Consider the following 21,409-nt stretch of genomic DNA (forward strand, 5'->3'; position numbering starts at 1 on the left):
AGATCCATCTGTGTTAGATATAGATCTAAGAATATGTAATAATGATTCATGAAACATGCATGCATTTAAGAGTTAAGAATGTTCTTAAAACGTTAACACAAATACATTATACAACATTCATAATTTCTCTGAAACGTTTTACTTGCACGTTTGTCTAACATCGTGTTTCCTGCTTCAGAATGTTCCAAGAGCATTCAAAAGTAACATCACATAATTTTTTACAAGATTATAAAATGGAGCGTTCCCTTAAAGAGCTAGTTCACTCAGAAATTAAAATTCTGTCATCATTAAGTTGCTCCAAACCTGAATGAGTTTCTTTCTTCTGCTGAACACAAAAGAAGATATTTTGAAGAATGTCAGTAGCTAAACACTGACTCCACTGACTCCATAGTATTGTTTTTGTTTTTGTTCTGTGATTACCAACATTCTACAAAATATCTTATTTTGTGTTCAGCAGAACAGTGAAACTCATTCAGGTTTGGAACAACTTGAGGGCAGGTAAATGATGACAGAAATTTCATTTTGGGGTGAACTATCCCTTTAATGTTCATAAAACCAAGAAGAAACACTTTTAAACTGCATGTTTTGAAAATTCAGAGAATATTTAAACACAACGTTTTCATAAGGTTAGCAAAACATTCTAAGAATATATTTTGTTAGCTGGGTATTCTGGAGAAGAGCAGCGTATCTAGAAAGGACAAAACTAATTAATTTGACAGACAAGAAAATAACTTTGTTTCTTTTTTACTGGAAAAACATTTTACTGGAAAATCAACCAGTAAAAAACATTTTACTGGATAGTTCACCCGAAAAAGTAAATTCTGTCATTTACTCGCCCTCATGTCGTTCCAAACCCATTAGACTTTTGCTTGAAACCTTAGAGATTTCTATCCTTCCATTGAAAGTCCATTCCACCATACCGTTGATGTTTCAAAAAGTTCACATATTTGACATATTTGACCATATTTGATGAGCTTTGATGAGTTTATCTCTTTATGAATAAAGGCCTAAATTAAATATGTTCATCGCATCAAGTGATTGTGTCTCTTTAGGAGTCATGTATTTAATGGCTTCATTCATATTGATTACTTTTACATTCGATTTATGAACATTTTAAAGTATCAAAGTTCTGGTGGAATGAACTGGAGAGACAGAAATCTCTGAGATTTCATTAAAATTGTCATAATTTGTGTTTTGAAGATGATCAAACAGTTTATGGGTTTGGAACCACATGAGGGTGAGTAAATGATGATTTTTATTTGAGGTGATCCCTTAAAATTGATGATAGACCAGGATTTCAAATCTCATTTAAATAAAGAGAACAAGGAGAAGTTAAAGGAACACTCCCCCTTTTTTTTTGAAAGTAGGCTTATTTTCCAAGTCCCTTGGTGTTAAACAGTTAAGTTTTATCATTTTTGAATTCATTGTCTCTCGCGGTAGCACTTTTAACATATCTTAGCATACATCATTGAATCGGATTAGACCATTAGCATCGCGCTCATAAAAATGACCAAAGACTTTCAAAATTTTCCTATTTAAAACTTGACTCTTCTATAGTTACACCATGTACTAAGACCAACGTAAAATGAAGCGTTTTTAGGCCGATATGACTAGGAACTATTTTCTCATTCCTGCGTAATAATCACAGATTTACTGCGGTAAAAGTGCATTCTCTGCAAATACACAAACTTAGTACCGGTCACATTGGAAGTTACCTATCTAAGGACTACTTTCAGGCGCTGTGTATACAATATCATTGCGCCGCTACACCCATGATAAGGCAGCAAAGCTCCGTGATTATTGCGCAGGAATGAGAAAATAGTTCCTATCTATATCATTCTAAAAATTGCAACTTTTAATTTTCCGTTGGTCTTAGTACACAATGTAACTACAGAAGAGTTAAGTTTTAAATAGGCAAAATATTATCTTTGAAAAAATAAAGTCTTTGGTCATTTTTGAGCGAGATGCTAATGGTCTAATCCGATTCAATGATGTATGCTAAGCTATGCTTAAAGGTGCTACCACCAGACACAGAGATCAGCTGGATGGATTCAAAAACGGTAAAAACTCAACCGTTTACCTCTAAGGGACTTGGTAAATGAGCCTATTTTCAAAAAAAGTGGAGTGTTCCTTGAATGTAAAATATCGGTAGACTTATAAAGAGTTATCTCTTATCAAGAGTTATAAAGCAAAGTGCATTATATAGTTACGAGCACCGATCTAATGTATTCTTTACTCAGTGCCTCTGACTAAACGTTTAATAACATTTGATGCCACAGACCTCACATTCTTTGGCAAATATCTTATCCAGTGCCCACACATTTCAAATTATTGGAAGAATTTTAGTAGCAAAGAATGTTTCATAGACTCTCAAAGACACTGGCCTTGACTTATCTGAAAAAGAAAACATGAACATATTTTTACTGGAAAACATGTCATTATTTCTCCTTACTTCCTTTATGATTATATTACTAGTTTAATTCAATCCAATCAAAATTGTGTTACAGTATGTGCTATTGTATATATAGCACACATTAGATAGCCTCGTGACGCTATATTTCTGTAATATTCAATTACAGCACAGGGCACAAAAGTATTAATTACAACTGAATCATTATATGAAATTAAATCACCAACAGATTAAATGACGATATAAGTTCATTAAGATTCAGTTCCATTGTCATTTTGAAGAGCAGCAGGGAGGAACCGTGAGAAATAATGATGTGTAAAATAACACTTATTCTGCTCGTGTACTGATCTTTAGCATCTGTCTGCCGCAAAGTTCCTTCCAAATTGTCCATAATGTTACATTTTATATGTGGGCTGATATGAGTATCGGCTTTAAAGCAGCAACGCTTCCCTTCTGTATCCATTCTAAATCTTTTCTTCCTCTGTAAAAGCGAGACTCTGGGTTTTATTATACCCTGCAGGCTGAGAATAAATTTATGGACAGACTGCTTTAGAAGGACTACAATCATTCGGTCTGACATTCCCTCTACAAAGTAATGTAGATTATTGCAAATGGTGTCATGAAAGGAAAAGTGAAATCAAGTCATGTTGCTATGAAGGTCATCGCTGACACAGTTACATACCGTAACACCCGGGTGGTTTGACACCTGGCAAACTTCAGGTAAGCTGAGAACTGGCCCATCGGACCATGTTTGGGGAACTTCATTTACCTTCCATCACCTTTGTTCTAGTTTCTCCTGTAACGGCCATCTGTGATTTGTCTTTCCAGAAACAGGAAGAGGATGATGATGAAGAAGATATAGATGTGGGAATAACTGAAGAGAAAGAGGAGGAACCTAAAGAGAAGGAGAAGCTTGGAAAACTGCAGTTCTCCTTGGACTACGACTTCTCTGATAACAAGGTAACTCGGTCATTTGACTCTTTACAGTATGTTTAAAGAAATCAGATTTAATATCTAAGGGAAAGGGAAATGTGTACAGTTTGTTTATAACCCAATAATGCCCAGAATTTTGGTATTTCTTTTTGTACTTTCATATGAACATGCTATGTTCTTTAGCAAGTTTTGTATATTAGTGTAAGTGCACATTAAGTTTATTTGTTCATGTAAAAAATAATTTAAAGGGTACTTAACACAGGTTTCTGCCAATCTCATGTTAATCTTGAGTAACTATAGAGTAGTATTGCATCCTTTATATCTCTGGAGAGTCTTTAGTTTTATTATATTTATAAAAGAACGATACGCTGTACTGATTCATTTCACACACACACACACACACACACACACACACACACACACACACACACACACACACACACACACACACACACAATCACACACACACACACACACACACACACACACACACACACACACACACACACACACACACACACACACACACACACAATCACACACACACACACACACACACACACACACACACACACACACACACACACACACACACACACACACACACACACACACACACACACACATCATGGCATTATCCCTGGATAACTTTCTATTCACTACACATTCATGTTGTTGACATTATATGCACTCTTAACAAAACACAGACATTTGATGCACTTTCACTCACCACCAGTGGTTTTGACTCGTGACCAGGATCAAACACTTGCAGAACTGGTCTGGAAAAACAAACTGTATCCACTGTTTCCTTAACCTTGGTTATTTAGGAAGCTGAACAAGGTTATCTTTCCCTCACAGCCAGAAACACACTTCTTTAGTGACATTGTTGATTTTGTGGTCTAAAAACAAAATGGCAGCGCTGCCGACGGCTCCCGTAACCAAACGAAGCTCATGATGGGAGCGCTTTTGCTCTCGCTGTGGTTGATGTGCACACACTCGGGAAAGCAATTCCGCCCTTTATAAAGTCATACAGCGCCATACTCGAACTGACTAATAAAAAAAATAACAAAATACATGTTTAGCGTGAGAATGTAGCTTACAGCTACTTGAGTGAAACATATCTTAATACTAAAGTGGCTGCATTAAATAATCATCACATCATATGATTAATTGTTTAAAGTTATTTCTATATTAAAGTTATTTCTATATCTTATTTCTACGGATTCGCCACGTTTTCCAAGATAAAGTGACGTATGACCAAGTATAGTGACAAATACTTTTTTGTGCTCTGCATTTTATCCATTAAAATGCACACACACACACACACACACACACACACACCCACACACACACACACGGTGCCTGGGAAACAGTTGGATCTCACCTCAGTTGTGGTGTTGAGGGTGGAAAAAAGTGCTGGCAATTCACTCCCCCCGCCGTCAATTGCTGCTGTACCTGAAACTCAAACCTGCAACCTTCGGGCTACGAGTCTCTAACCATTAGGCCATGACTGCAGAAAGCTGCTTGGTTTGATAATAGACAATGGACATATTTAGCCTGACTGCTTGTGCTAATGGCACCACACCTTTAGACAGTGGTGGAATGTAACGAAGTACAAATACTTCGTTACTTTACTTAAGTACATTTTTCACGTATCTGTACTTTACTTAAGTAGAATCAATAGTGCATACTTTTTACTTTTACTTCGTTATATTTTGCAGCAATTATTATACTTTCTACTCCACTACATTTCTACAACGTTTCGTTACATTTTTGTTACATTTTCTGATCAGTTTCAGGGCTCGAGATTAAGGCTTGCCCGGAAAATAATGTATAATGTACGTTATAGGCTAATGAATTCACGGTTGCGCTGTTGAGGCTCGCGCAGCCTCTCGAGGAGAAATGGAAACAAATCAGCCCCGCTCACACAAAGAAACTCAGTCACATACTGCATTAAAAATTCCAAATGTTTAGTTTTTATATTTTATAACAGTTAAAAAACATCACATGACACGACCGATGAGTGTAGTTTTCCTGAATACCATCACGACAGAAAATGTGACACTGATTTCATTTGACAGTTCCATAAACAATGAATTAACATCAAGTCACTTACATTTTATTGATTGCTTTATTGCTTTTGTTCTATTTCAGCAGCGAAAATATTTCCAAGATCAGATTTCCACATCCGAACCATAACGTATTGCACAGCAACAGTGCGTTACTGAATCAAAGATTCAATGCCCTATTCATAAACGACTGCCTCATTTATGAACGAATCAGCCGTTTGAATGAATCGACTCAATGACTCTCTTATAAGGATTCACCTGCCGCCAAGATTCAATGCCCTATTCATAAACGACTGCCTCATTTATGAACGTGAACGAATCAGCCGTTTGAACGAATCGACTCAATGACTCTCTCATAAGGATTCACCTGCCGCCATCTACTGGTGGTTTAGTTAACTTTTTTTAGTTAAAACAATCTCATAGCATTATTTAGTGCAGTTGCAATTTTTCTGTGTTAATTATTTAATTTGATTGGTAACAACCCTATTGTATCTTATTCTAATTTAATTTATTAATCAAATTAAAGAATATAAAGGGAAAGCTGAAGCAAAGCCTATATTTAATAAGATTAGGGGAAAATGTCCTTTATAAAAGGTAAAAATATCATAAATATGAAGATTTAAAAACATCAAAGCTGATGAGAATGTAGCTTCAGAAAAATGACATTTAACTTTGCAGATAACCAGAATTGTAAGTCAGAATGTAAACTCGGCAACAGATGGTAAGAACAATTACATTAACCCAAAACTAACTCAATTAAAATGCCATACTGTTTTCTTCTTTTTAATTATTAGAATTAGACATTAAGAGAATACATTTTTATGCAAGTACTTTTACTTTTAATACTTAAAGTACATTTAAAATCAGGTACTTTTTACTTTTTACTTAAGTAGGGTTGTCGTTGTAGTACTTCTACTTTTACTAAAGTAAATATATTTCTGGTTACTTGTACTTTTACTTAAGTACTAAGATTCAGTACTTCCTCCACCACTGCCTTTAGATGATCTAAAATAAGGAAAAGGGAAAATCCTTTTGTTTTCATCTAGATTTGAAAAGTCTGAAAACTCTTTAAAATCAAGTAAAATGTAATAACATCTTTTCCCTACATCTGTAATGCATGCGTATTTTAAAGATTTACACTCTTTTACAATGTAGCTGACAGTGGGCATCCTGCAAGCTGCAGATCTTCTCTCCATGGACAGTGGAGGCACCTCAGACCCGTACGTCAGAGTTTTCATTCTCCCAGACAAGAAGAAGAAGTATGACACCAAGGTGCACAAGAAAACCCTTAACCCTGTCTTCAACGAGACTTTCAACTTTAAGGTAGAGTGTCTATCTCCGTACAGTACCAGTTTACGTCATCATCAAAAGTGTTTGGACACCCCAAACACCACTCTGTCCCGGCACTCATGAGCTGATGTTGATTTCTAGATTGCGTTCAATGAAATGGGAGGAAAGACTCTGGTCATGTCCGTGTACGACTTTGACCGTTTCTCGAAGCACGATGTGATCGGTGAGATAAAGATTCCCATGAACACCCTAGACCTGGCACAACCCATCGAGCAGTGGAGAGACCTGGACAGCGCAGAGAAAGAAGAGGTAATTCATCTGTCCTTCATCTGTCACTCGCATCATGTTAACAAGCAGCTGTCACTGCCTAATAATTATGAGAGTTAATGAAATAGTATTTCTAAACATGCTTCATGCCCATAATGTTACATTATGCTTTTTTTTTCTACCTTAACACAGTACAAATGTGATTTTCCCCTGTAACAAATAATTGAAGGACTATTTAATAACTGGAGAGACACTATTGATGTATTATTATAGTATTATTATCCATAAAAAAGGAAAAAAGGGGGTTTCAAAACGACAGTCATCACATTCCTTTATATCTACCTGTTGTAATTGTACAAAAGGGGACCATTTCTTTTTAAAAACGTCTGCTTTATCTCTAGTTGCATATGTTAATTTTTCAAAAGCAAGATTATTAGTCGTCTCTTTTGTCTGCTGTGAAAGTACAGGTCTTTAAATATTTTTCCCCCCCTAATGCAATTACACGTTTGGCCTGTAATAAGCTAAAATCTATACGCTTCTGTGTATTTGCATTAACAGAGCCATTTCCAGGATACATATGCAATAAACATAGTTACGGGTCTAAAACGATATTCTCTCCAGTCATTTCAGAAATCACATCCAAAACCTCCTTCCAGAACACCTGTAACTCTTTACACTGCCATATACAATGAAACCAGGACCAAACCAAACCGTTTAATCATTACATTTTATGCAGTTGTTTGGTATTTTAGAACAGATCCTATGCAGTTTAACTGAGGTATGTCCTAAACATCCATTTATATTGTACTATTTTACATCTAGTATTGATGGATTGAGTTTGGGCTAAGAGGCAGGAGTGCTCCCATTCCTCCACAGTCTTTTCCACGCTGATAGGTATGCCTGGGAGCTCTCCTTTGATCCAGACAATAACGTCTTATAAAACATAGAAAGCATTCCTCAATCATCCATATGATTCAGAGTAATTTGTTCTAAATTAGAGAATTGGGGTTTTGAATATGTTTTAATTTTGGAATATATGTAACTCCTGATTTGAAGATATTTAAAGAAATGCTTTTGCCGAATTGTATATTTTGCTTTGTGTACCTCATATAGGTTTTTATACATATAACCATTTTATAAACCCCATATAATTTCTTCCAGGTATAAATTTGTTGTAGCCCCATATTGGTGAAAAGGGAGTAATAGATATTGTTTCCTCAAAAAAGCAATGGGCCTCATGACAAAATGATATGGTATTTCTGAGAAAGAGGTTAAGAGTGGACTTTTAGTATTTTAATTTGTGCTGAGTATATATACAGTATATGACTGTAAAGGAAGTGGTAGTTCATCTTTCTCAATATCGATCTAAGCAGGGTCTGTTGCAAAAAAGTGAAATATTGCTGTTCAAAGCTGTGCCACCAAGAAATATAGTTCTATATTTGGTATTTGAAGCCCTCCCTGGTCATATTGTAGGTAGAGAAGGGATAAACGTAGTCGAGGACGCCTATTATTCCATATGAATCTTGTAAAGGCTTTAGTCAAAGTATAGAGGAAAGCAGCAGGTAGTGGAAGAGGAATAGACTGAAAGAGATATAGAAATTTGGGCAAGACTGACATTTTGATTATCATCCTATTAAGGAAATGGACATTGCATTCCATTTATCCAAATATTACATAACTCTCTTTAATACAGGGTCCCCGCAGAGTCTTAAAAAGTCTTAAAAGTATTACATTTCAAAATCAAAATATAAGGCCTTAAAAAGTCTTAAATTCGCGGAAGCATTGCGTTCTAGGTCTTAAATAATGGGTCTTAATTTTCCTACGTCCATGTAACGCTACCTCATTGAAATGCTCTCGCCTCCCGCAGCATGCGCGCACGTGTGTGTGTGTGTGTGTGTGTGTGTGTGTTTTCCGTGGTGTTTGTAGTTCTTTCTTTCACTAGACCAACTATTGTTCGCTCTATTACAACTACAAATAAGACAAGCATGCCACTTATATTGCAGCCAATCAGCTTTCGTGTTATTGGCACGAGCCTCTTTCTGATCGTACCCCACAGACGCATAAAACGGATTTTATTCTTCAGCTGAGTGACGGTTCTTGTAGTTCCGCGATCGTGAACACGAAGGCGAATCTTTCTTACCATCTTGCTTAATGACCAAATAAAATTGCACTAAAATAGTTAATAACAGTGATGTGAACGGCGAACTCCGATGTCAGGCTGTGTGTGTTTGCTGCCTGTCAGCGCTCGCGCGAGTGTATTGAATGTGTTATTTCTAGGCTCATTAGCCTTACGTTAACGTACTCTTGAACGATCAAATATACAGATTATGCATATGTCTATATCCTGATTTGAGTTAAAAAGTTTGGGACGTGTCAGTAAGTACTTGATCTGGGCATTAGTAAGTTCTCAAAGTGAAAGCAAACTAATATAGCCTAACAACAACACAAACGGGGAAAATGGCACTTACACTTAAAGGAACACTCCAACTTTTTTAGAAATAGGGCTTATTCTACTTTGCTACATTTAGATATGTGGGGAAATGCATTTTAAGCTAAGCTATGCATGCACTGAGACAAATGCATTTGCCCACATATCTAAATGTCTAAAGAAGTTGAATAAGCCCTATTTCTAAAAACGGCTGGGTGTTCCTCTTTGTAGATATGCATCTTTATGGTGTATTTATTTTTCCTATTGTCATTTGTTTATAAGTATATATTTTATTACTGACCGATTACTTGATTACGTAATTACTTGAAAACGTTTTACTTATATTAAGCAATGATTGCTGTGGTTTACTTTTAAGATGTTGGTCATATTTCCCACCCCAAGCGATCGTGTTATTAAAGACAGATAGCACACCTCTGGACCAGCCTTTTTGTTTTTGTAATAGGCCTACCAAACAAGATTCATGCATTTTGTCAGTTTTATTGCCATGTGTGACTATTGTGCATCTAACATAATAATATGGTTAATGTTGCATCCTAATTATAAAAATAAAATAAAAATGTTTGCAAATTTATGGAAGTGACCACCACAAAATAAACTAATTTTGGTCAAAAAGCTTATCCTGGTGGGATTGAGCTATGAATAATAAGTTTACTAATACTTTGTTCAATTTAAATAAATTAAATAATATAAGTTTAAGTAATTGAGTGATTCTGCGTTTCCTATGCATGTTTTTTATTGCGTGATATAGGTCTTAAATTTTATTCATAATGGTCTTAAAAAGGTCTTAAAAAGCCTTAAATTTGACTTGGTGAAATCTGCAGATACCCTGTAATAATGGGTCATGATTAGAGGGGACTATATCATGTATATTAGGTTTTATTTTAATCCTAAATAAGTGAAACCATCCGTTGCCTTTATTAATTGTGTATAATCTATAGAGGTTTTCCTCTCCTGGTCATTTAGTAATAACAGAATTATTTTATTTTTATTGACTTTATAACCAGAGAATATTATAAATGTGTCCAGTATGTTGACCATTGCAGGGATAGAGTTCTTCAGATTGGTTAGAAATAAAACAATGTCATCTGCGAATAGGGATATGCGATGCTCCCTCTCTCATATCTTCACACCTTTTATATCTGGGTTCATTCTAATAGTCATAGCCAGGGGTTCGACTGCACACAAAAACAATAAAGGGGTTAATGGGCACCCTTGTCTGGTACCGCTAGCCAAATTTTAAAGTTAGAACTTTCAGCATCTAAGGACAGGATTGCATGGTCTTTGGTGTTATAAAGAAAGAAAGAAAAAAAGTTTTTTTTTGAGATGTTACTGTTTGTTAGCCTGACAAGCCAGACCCACATCAAGATGTTTGGTCTGGAAACTCACCATTGACAGCTCAATCTGAGGGGCGGATAAACGGTTGTCTTTCAAACTCCCTTTCCAAAACTCTGAACACATCTTCCCTTTTTAAGAATGACTTCAGTGCCGTTCTTTGTTCTTTTCTCAGAGAAAAGCTTAACTCCAAGTCTTCCAGAGTCGCGGTCAAAGCTGATCCGAAAGACCGCCGTTCTCCAGTTTCTGTGTTTACTAGAAGCACGCAAACGCAACTCGGCCGTTGTCATTATGGTCCCGCCCACCGACTCTATACACGATGTGATTGGCCCAGCAAGAGTTTGGCGAATACAGCTCAGAAGGGTATTGAGAGTTGCTAGACGACACTCGCGGGCAGATTAGATTTGCTGCCACTAGGGTGCGTCTAGATTTCTAGGCTAACTGTTTGTTATAACGTGGGCTAATGGTTTATTTTACAGTAGTTTGAGCCATTTTAAATATTCAATTCCCAATCCATATATTCTAAGTCTTTCAAATAGATAACCCCATTCAATCCTATCAAATGCCTTTTCAGCATCTAAGGACAGGATTGCGTGGTCTTTGGTGTTATAAAGAAGGAAAGAAAAAAAAATCTCCATGTAAAGAACCCTGGATTTCCCCAAACTGCACAAACTGCACAAACAACCCTCTTTTCCAAGTTTGGCTATGGAAAGCAATAGATCCACAATAAGTGGAGCAACACATAGTGAATTTGCAAACCACATTTAACTATTAAAAAAACGCTAAGAACAGCACGAGTTAACCATAGGCATTACCCTTATTAAATTTAATGAAATCTAAATTCCCAAGTCCGTGACCATTCTATATAATATCATAAAAATGCATTATCCATGTAATATCCACACTGCTTTAGCATGAAGGGATTGGCACACTAGTTCAATTATCAGTACAGCTCCATTCACATGGTAGTTTAAAGCCCTCGAATGGACTCCTCCGCTTCGGTTCTGATTTGGGTTGATCACACCCATCTGATGTGCCCGTTCAATTATTGGAGCTGCTGTAAAGCAGTCAGTAAAACCTTTGAGAAGCCATTCCTCCAGAAAAGCACACGCATCCGATTCCTCCGTTTTTTTCAGGTAGCTCCACCATTCTAAGGTTTGAGCGGTGTCCCGATCTTCCAAATCCTGAATCTTTGTTGGATAATGTCTCAAGCATTTTTTGTAGTTTTTTAACTTTTGTCGAAGTGTATTAACATCCTCCTCCGTTTGCAGGATCCTTTCTTCCGAATATGACAGCAGCTCCATTTTAAACCTGTTTATGGCTTCTAGCATATCGGATGATTGCCTGGTCATGTCGTCTCTTAATGACTGGATGGCCAAAAGAATAGAGTTTGTAGCTCATTTCCATAAGCCTTGCTTTGCTTGTTAACCACAAGTTTGTTAGCTTGATCCACGTTGTCAGAGCTTGTTTGGGGCTGAGATTTTGGCTGCTGCCCCTGTTTTATGTTTTTTTGGTGGCATGGTCATTTGTCCGTGACCTATTGCTTTTAGTTTCTATCGTTTGTGGGTAAGCCTTGGTTGCTTTGTGGAGTTATTTGAGGAAAATTAGCCTCAGCTCAAATCAAAGTGTCCTACCAGCTGTGTGCCATAACCAGACGTCTCCTTTGGTTTCTAACACCAAGACGTTAGCAGCAGATCCTTTAAGTACTGTAGGGTGCGAGGTTGAGTCACCATCGATTGAACTCCAGCACATTCTACAGATGTTAAATTGGATTGAAATCTGGGGAATTTAGAGGCCAGGGCAACACCTTGAACTCTTTCATGTTCCTCAAACCATTCCTGAACAATGTGTGCTGTGTGGCAGGGTGCTTTATCCTGCTGAAAGAGACCACTTCCACCAGGGAACACCATTGTAATGAAGGGGTATACCTGGTCTGCAACAATGTTTAGGTAGGTAGCACGTGTCAAATTGATGTCCTAATGAATGACTGGACTCAGGGATTCTCAGAAGAACGTTTTCCCAGAGCATCACAATCCCTCCACCAGTTTGTCGTCAGCCACTTTTGACGGTGAACAGGGGTCATCATAGGCACTCTGATCAGTCTGCTGCTACACAGCCCTATGCGCTGTGTGATTCACTCTGTGTTGTGACACATTCCTCCCATAGCCATCATTAAAATTATGTGTGACTTGTGCCACAGTAGACCTTCTGCTGGCTCACACCAGACGGGGTTACCTTAGTTTCCCTGGTGCATCAATGAGCCTCGGGTGCCAAAAACCCTGTCGCCGGTTTGTCCCTCCTCGGATAGTGTTAGTAAATTCTCACCCCGGCTGACCTGAAGAAACTCAGAAGGCTCGCTGTTTCAGAGATGCTCGGAAATAGATGCTTTATTTCTGCCCAATTCTCCTGCATCCAACACATTGATTATGAGAACTGATTGTCTGTTACCGAATCTCTGATCTAATCAATCTGGAACTTAATATGTGGCCATGGTAGGAGATGATCAACACTATTTATATTATGTTTTAATTATTTATATAATTTGTATATGTAAATCTTACACAAAGAATGTGTTTTTATTGGTCATATCACGTTCGAACACCCAACATTTGGCACCATTCATGTCAGACCTGAATTAAAAATGACTATTTTTTGTGTAAACTGTCCCTTTAAGAACAACTATTTTATTTTTCCCACAGCCTGAAAAGCTTGGGGATATCTGCATCTCTCTGCGCTATGTACCTACAGCCGGAAAACTCACCATCTGTATCCTTGAGGCGAAGAACCTAAAAAAGATGGATGTTGGGGGACTCTCAGGTACACACACACATATTGCAATGCCTCTTCTCTTTTCTCTATCCTCCAGAGAGTGGGTGGATATCAACTCATGCAGAAGACTGGATGTTCATGCAAATGCCATGACAATAAAATCATGTTTTGATTTATCTTTTCTTTTTTCTGTTTGTGCTCAGACCGCATATGTGCATATTTTATTAATTTGTGTCATCTTTAATGAATATATTAAGTGGTCATGTTTCTTTCAGACGTGCACAGCAGGCTTCAGTGCTGCAGCTGTGTACTCGTGTCACAGCTGTAGCCATGCAGAAAAGATAGCGCTCACGTGCTGACTCTGCTGTCCTGCAGAGGACGTCCCCTTCAGTCAGTCCTCACTGCTGCCATCTGCTGGCGGCTGAAAACAGTGCAGGGACCAGGATTAAAGAGTCCAAAAAGTCTTTCTTAACCACTAAATCTTGAGTGAAATGGGAAGTGATTACAGAAAAGACCTAGGGTGCGTCTCAATAAGCTCCTTAGCTCTTTAGGTCATGAATCATATCGTGTACACAAATTCGGGCACTGGTAAGGACAGTAAGGATCCTGGGTCATCTACACATTGGGACACTGATGGTGACATGACAACATTCTCATTGTACAACATCCCTGCCAGTATTTATGAACAACAGCAGAATTGGTATCTTTTTGACTTTTTAATGTTATTTAAAGTACAATTAGGATAAATACTTTGCTTGTTAGCATAAACCATTTTAGCATAAATTATAAATGTTAGCTAGATTAGAGTTGTTACATGTTAAGCAATAAATGTGTATGATGAAATATAATTAAATAATGAAAATTCATTATGTGTAGTGAGTTGACTTATGAGATTTATTTTTCCTGCTTAAGAACTTAAAGGAAGTTTGTCAAAACTGACAAAACTGGTACTGCAATCACTTTCAAATGACTGTAGAGTGGTGTATCCCCCGCCCCTTCCCCTTGACTCGAGGTTGCCAGATTGGCTGCAGGATCAGCAGAAATGTTTGTAGATCTGCAGCTGTAACTAGAGCAGATCTGGCAACCCGGATGCCCAAACACTACTGACTTTTTGATTGGTCGATGGGTGGAGGGCGGAGCTTCAGGCCAAAACACAACATGACATCATCAACATCAATTGAGCTGCAACAACAACTTTTAAATGACAATATCCTGGCTGGACTACTGTTGTCAGTGATAGAAGTATTTGAAATTAACATGATTTCTTAATCTCTAGTGTCATATCCGGGCCATTTTATGACTAATTGAAATACTTTTCTTAAATACAGTTCCTTTAAGGGAACATATGAACATCAATGCTCCCTGGTTTTCACTGTGTTTTTTAAGAAGCGAATGTGTCAGTGAACTGGCCTTAAAATGGCCGACTCCCTGCTCAGTGCCCTGACTACTCAACTAGGGAGCTGATTGAGACGCACTCCTGGCATTGTTGGACTAGTGGGTGGTTTAAGCTCTAGGTTGGCGAGAGCGAAGAGAAAGAGAGAGAGAGAGAGAGAGAGAGAGAGAGAGAGAGAGAGAGAGAGAGAAAGAGAGAGAGAGAGAGAAAGAGAGAGAGAGAGAGAGAGAGAGAGAGAGAGAGAGAGAGAGAGCTTTTTAATACAATAGCGTCAATCCAGTCAATAATCTATAATATTGCTGAATATTACGAACAGATTGATAGATGATAGATCATTTTTCATCTGATATTCATATTTCATTTTATTTCAGCTGTATTTCAATGACTTTAGCTTGATTTAAACTTGTCACAACTCACTCAATCAAAAGTCCACAGTCTTTTCTTTGAATAATTGCATAACGACTGGTACTGGTAAACCTCTACAGATCCTTATGTGAAGATTCATCTTCTGCAAAATGGGAAGCGACTGAAGAAAAAGAAGACGACCGTGAAGAAGAACACGCTGAACCCGTACTACAACGAGTCTTTTAGCTTTGAGATCCCACAGGACCAGATGCAGGTACGCTTTCCGCGGCTCAACACAAGAGTTAACCTTTTTGCGCTCCTTCAAACTTTGAGCACAATATCTGTTTTGTTTCCCCCCCTAGAAAATACAAGCTGTGATCACGGTGCTCGACTACGATAAGATCGGCAAGAACGATGCCATCGGGAAGATCTGGGTGGGAAGCAAAGCGCAGGGCACCGAGCTCCGGCACTGGTCCGACATGCTGGCAAACCCACGCAGGCCCATCGCTCAGTGGCATCCACTCAAACCTGAGGAGGAGGTGGATGCCACGTTAGCAGCGCTCACTGCCAAGAAGTAATCCTGTTCGTATTCCTTCCCTCTCTCCTTTACCTCCTCCCTACCTTTCTTCCATTTTTCAACATGCACTACATGTCATCTTACCCAGTCAGCACTGAATTACAGCCATGGGCCATCAGCCTAAAAGTATTAAAGAAGACGATTCGGCCTCATCAACAGCTAAAATGAGATGGTGGATCAGGGTGTAACGAGCGAGACTGTTTCCACAGATGTTTTTGAAGACAGGTCTGTATATCCTCGAGGTATATTCACAGAAGAGACGTAATCTCATATTCGCACCCCTATATCCAACAGTTCAACAGCATTCCAAAGTTTTCCATCGGGGACCAGGGATAGAAAACACTGCCTCTGCCACTGCCTAATTTAACACATTCCTTCTAGATTCTCTGGTCATCTAGATGAAATCAGTTCTGTTACATTTGTTTAGTCTGAAAGGACAGTTGAAGAATGGTTTATCAATATGAATTATGAAAGTAAAAAAAAAAAAAAAAAACACTATAGGGAATGGGGACTGGAGAGATAGTTGGACTAGATGCTCCTGACCCAGCCAGAAGGTATCTTTCAGGTGTCGATTACACTGCCTGCAAAACAACCTCTTCTTCCATTCTTCGGTTCCAGCCGTCGGCTGGCTTCTTCCACTGCCCAACATCCTAACAAACCCTGACAAAAAGGAGACAAGCCTTGAAACATCACGAAATAAGCAATTCTTAGCTGCCAGGGAAGTCTTCCTGTTAGCATCGGTATATTCGTTTCTTTGTGTTGATTTCTTGTAAATGTCTTCTGCCTGAGCACTTTAAACGAAGGTGTGTTTTTGTTCCAGTCAATGCTTCGTTTTTAACCTGCATTCGGGAGTTTGTGTGTGTTTTGTAATGTTCTTAACCCACTCATTAAAGGAATAGTTCACCAAAAAAGGCAAATTGAGTAATTTAAACACTTGACTTTCTTATGGCAGTGGAACGCAAAAGGAGACGTTTCAAAGTATGTTCATGCTGCTCTCTTCCATACAATGGAAGTCAGTGGGGGCCGTCAAGCTCCACAAATATGAATCATCCATTTATATTCCAAGTCTCCTGAAGTCATTTAGAAGAAAAGGTTCTAGAACCTCAAAGGTCAGGCGTTTTTATTTAAAGAACCTTTTAGGGGGTTCTCATCATGTTAATGTTTTATTGATTTAGTTGAGTTAATACATTTTGTTCTAATTCATTTTTAATGTGATGATTTATGAATTAAACAGCTCGGCAAAAGGTATACAACGGTTAGTTCCCGTCCTTGATTCTGATTGGTCAATAGATGTTTTATTCACAAATAAAACACAGCTATGACCTTGTCACTCAATGATTCTGTGGATCACTTTACGCAACCACTCTTAGCAACATGAACATAACTGTTCTCATTGATAGTGTCCATTAAGCTTAGTGTGTGAGAGAGAGATCTCGTGAATCCTCATTCAGATACAGCATTTTCCTTTAGGTCAGTCCTATATTTATAATTAAAAAATCAGTTTGAATGTCCGCTGCGATATCTTGTCCTTTTAACAGTTAAGGGGTTTTCCTATGCCTGGCACTGACAGCGCTAGTCAAAGCATTGGTCTTTTGTGTTTTGCTCCATGTTCACAATAAGTTGCAGTCCTTTCAATATAAAATTCATTGAGGCTGGTCTCTTACAGAGCCTTTGAGAGAGACGGCTCTGGTCTGTTATTGTCATGTTCCGGTTGTGCAATGGTCATGAGACAGATACGCAATCAGGGAGCGAATGTGGGCAGCCACGACCTTTGTTTTCAAAAGTCTCTTTTTTGGTCCATCGACACTAAAACGCAACCCCCTGAGCTTGTCCAAAAGTCTCCGTTTTCGAATGATTGTGAGCAAGGTGTATATCAGGCGTAACCTTAGCAAAGTGTATGTTTTAAAAATGACGTGGTCGCCGATCACTTTCATTGTGTGGAAAAGAGCAGCTTGAACATTCCTCAAAATGTCCCTCTTTGTCTTCTACGCAAGAAAGTCAGACAGGTTTCAAAAAAACATAGAGTGAACTATTCCTTTTGAGAACTTCCATCACGTTTTGTTTTCATGTTATACGCAATGTTTAAAACCGAAGTTCTTATGGTTTTATGAGAAGAGTTGAAAGAGGGTACTGTTATGTGTGTATTTACTGCACATCTTACCAAACACTGAACTTATTTGCACTACTGGAACTGCATTCTGTACATGTCGCTCGATCGATCTCAATATGTGCTTTTGTGATAGCGCATTCTTGACTCGAGCTGTCAGAGTTTGCATTTGTTTAAAAAGGGAAATTGTATCAACTGAAAGCTGCTTTAGGGCTTACAGTATGAGTCATTGTGTGAGGATGTGAATCTCAGAATATCATTTGCTTAAGACCGACACAGAACTAAATCTTTGTGCGTTTTATCCTCATATTGCCTGGAGAAACTCACTTGGCAATGATGATACCTTGTGATATTGGTTCAATTGTTAAGTAGTTGAGAAATTAAGCAAATTCGCAAACCTGATTTGGATCAAGACCTTTTTTTGGAGCATAATTTATTGAGTATAGACTTCTAAGCCAGGCCAAAAACTACATGTAAAGGCCCACGAGTGGATTTGAGGGAGACTTTGTTGTGTACATGCCGTAATACATTAAAAACTCACTCTCGTAAGGAAGCGTCACTTTAGCGGCTTTTATCCTGCACAAAACATCCCTCTACTGCCACAATCAGACTGGATGATTGCCGTAGTTTATCCAATCACTTTAAGGATTCAAATGAAAAGTCTGTGATTGTGAAACAGGTTTGATTTTGTTTTCACACAAAGTTTTTTGCAGAATGTCAGACTTTTTTAAATAATGAAAGAGGACAGTTTTGTCAGTCTTCAAAAATGACAAAAGCACAATAAAAGCACTCAATTCTGCACATGCTCTATATTCCAAGTCATCAGAAATCTCATAATAGCTTTGTGTGAGGAGAAAAATTTAACCCAAGTTAACCCAAAAGGAGAAATCCGTATTACTTTCTTTCTTCTGTAGGACGTTAAAGAAGATATTTTAAGACCATTTTTTGTCCATTATATATATATATATATATATATATAAAAATAGTTGAAGCCGTTGTATGTCATTCAAATATGTAAATATATGAAGACCAGTGTTTGCGTTAACCAAAATGTTTCCATCATTGGTACTTTTTTTTTATAGCAGTGACAGAAAATCTGAAAACTATCTGTCATTTTGACAGATTACACTGAGTGTGATCTATTGTACCTTTAAACTGTTATTGACCGCCCGCAAACTTTAGTTACCGCTGCTACGTCCGACAAGCCACGGCGCTCTCACACCACACATCAGGTTCTCATGCAGTGAAAAACACATTGTGGACAAAGCAGGTTCATTTTGAAATGAAACAAAGGCCCAATGGCATTTCTATCCCTCACCCCTTGCCGTGAAGGGGTGTCTCGATTCTCTTTTGGCTGGAGTGGTAGGGGTAACGGCCACACTCTAAAAAATGCTGGGTTGAAAACAACCCAAGTTGGGTTGAAAATGGACAAACCCAGAAAATGGGTAGTTTGAACCCAGTAAATTGACCTATTCGAACAACCCAATTTCTGGGTTTGTCCATTTTAAACCCAACTTGGGTTGTTTTCAACCCAGCATTTTTTAGAGTGCAGATAGCCCTTCAAATGAAGATTTTTCGAGACCACACTTCGAACAAAAGGGTATGAGAAACTTCCCTGCATACACGACTACCACACTGCTATATTACTGAATATTTCCCTACGCCACTGTTTCAAGGGGAATGGGTAGGGGTAGGCAAAGGGTCTTTTTTTAAACAATGAATACCATTTTGTGGCTCTTTAATGTGTGGTGTTCAAGCGGCTCATGAACCGATCATCTCTTCCTTCTAGTTAATTTCTAGTATCAAATAAACATGAATGAACATCAGAAGGAATGCTGTTTCAGCCACGGAAAGACATCAGTACACACCGTTTTCAAGATCAAGTCCACTGATGTTAATCTACTAACTCTCCTGACTGCTTTGTCAGACAAAATGGCGGATGGCGGATTATGATTGGTCAGATCGACTGTCAATCAAACTCCATGCAAAGGGTGATTCGCTCTTGCTGACTAGAGTTAATGGTCAACAAATGGCTTTTCTGAGCTACATGACATTGTTTACAAGCTTTCTGTGGTTGAAACACTGGTCCACACTAAAACGCAACCCCAAGTTGGATTGTATTTTTCAAAATGTTCTGATAATCATTCGGTAATCATGTCTGCTTTGGGGATAAGCAAAACGGCATTTATTGTTTGAATGTTGTAATAAAATGGACAGAAAATGAAAGGTTTAAAAGCGGCTACAGTGACGTTTCCCTTGATAAAACAGTTGCAATAGCAGGTATTTCCATCCACATTCACAGTGCCGTTTGACATTTTTGCAGGTCTAATGAATGTGCGATATCATGCTTTTGTTTATCGAAACTCTATGTTTTCTCTGTTAGTCATTTTTTCAGGTTTAATCTCTTACACAAATATGTCCCTTATTTCAAAGAACATTCACAGAAAAAAAAACACTAAAAAAACGAATCGTAACTTGCAACTAACACCCCTCCCCAAACCCATAGGCGTGTAGTTTGACCTATATATGCATAGTTCCTACTTTATGATACTGCATGTTACAATACAAAAAGATGCGCATGTTTCAGAGATGAAGCAAAAAATATATTGTGTACCTAAGTAGGTGTTCTTTGTCATTTTAATAACAAAACGGAGGAGGATAAGATACTGTGTATATTTTCTAATCAAATCAAATATGTATTTATTTTCTGTGAGTGGGTACTGGAGAGAATATGAAGTAAACTAGACTTAACCTTCATTTTCAGATTCAATCCATGCCTGGACATCATGAGCAAATACTGTATGTCAAGTGCTTTGTGTGAACTAATATAGAATGAAAACGTAGCCGCATGCTTGCCGTCTACTAATATTGTTAAAGGAACAAAATCTTTATTCATTTGAAATGGGTTATATTTATTTTTTCGAGTGATATTTCTGTCTCTTTGTCCGAATATGTTTGTGGGAAGTAAAAAATTCCAGCGGGGGCTCCAAGTGCATATTACCCCCACCCCATATTACCAACCACGGAATCATAAATTACACTTTATGATGATTTTTCCCTTGTTTTTCACTGTCAGTGCCAATGAGAGAAGTCACGTTTACTGCCATTTTATCTGACTTTACATCATTTTTACGTGATTTTTTTCGGACCAACTGATTCCTACCTTGGCGACAAAGGTTGCCAGAGCACAATCGTATCAACCGTGTTCCTGAAAACTTGGAGTCCCCATTGTTTTCTAAAAAGCTTTTCCTTATGAATCTTTTACATAATAACAGCGTTTAACTAGCCAATAAACAGTAAGTTTGTGTGTGTGTGCGAGTGTGACTAAGATAAAGCCATAAGTCTTGAGCTAAATCTTTGGAGCTCAGCTATATAGATGATCCTAAAACGTGTCCTCCTTTCATAGGCCGACGTTCCTCCTCAACATTCCATGTAGTCTGTGAAGCTACGGGGCCACACTGTTTCCTA

At 38.0% G+C, this 21,409-nt stretch overlaps 1 protein-coding gene across 4 annotated transcripts in view; it reads left to right on the forward strand.

Moving 5' to 3' along the window:
* syt2a (synaptotagmin IIa) overlaps positions 1–16,653 on the forward strand; it is a 133,618-nt gene extending 116,965 nt beyond the window's left edge. For 3 of the 4 annotated variants that reach the window (XM_067446902.1, XM_067446905.1, XM_067446904.1), the window contains exons 4-9: positions 3,239–3,370; positions 6,568–6,735; positions 6,844–7,011; positions 13,450–13,567; positions 15,398–15,531; positions 15,620–16,653. In XM_067446902.1, the coding sequence (XP_067303003.1) occupies positions 3,239–3,370; positions 6,568–6,735; positions 6,844–7,011; positions 13,450–13,567; positions 15,398–15,531; positions 15,620–15,835 (936 nt within the window). In that variant the 3' untranslated portion in view covers positions 15,836–16,653. The remainder of the gene's footprint in view (positions 1–3,238; positions 3,371–6,567; positions 6,736–6,843; positions 7,012–13,449; positions 13,568–15,397; positions 15,532–15,619) is intronic. The other variant, XM_067446903.1, reaches the window with a different exon arrangement.
* Positions 16,654–21,409: the final 4,756 nt, after the last annotated feature.

Source organism: Pseudorasbora parva, chromosome 6 (genome assembly GCF_024679245.1).
Source record: "Pseudorasbora parva isolate DD20220531a chromosome 6, ASM2467924v1, whole genome shotgun sequence".
Lineage (NCBI taxonomy): Eukaryota > Metazoa > Chordata > Actinopteri > Cypriniformes > Gobionidae > Pseudorasbora > Pseudorasbora parva.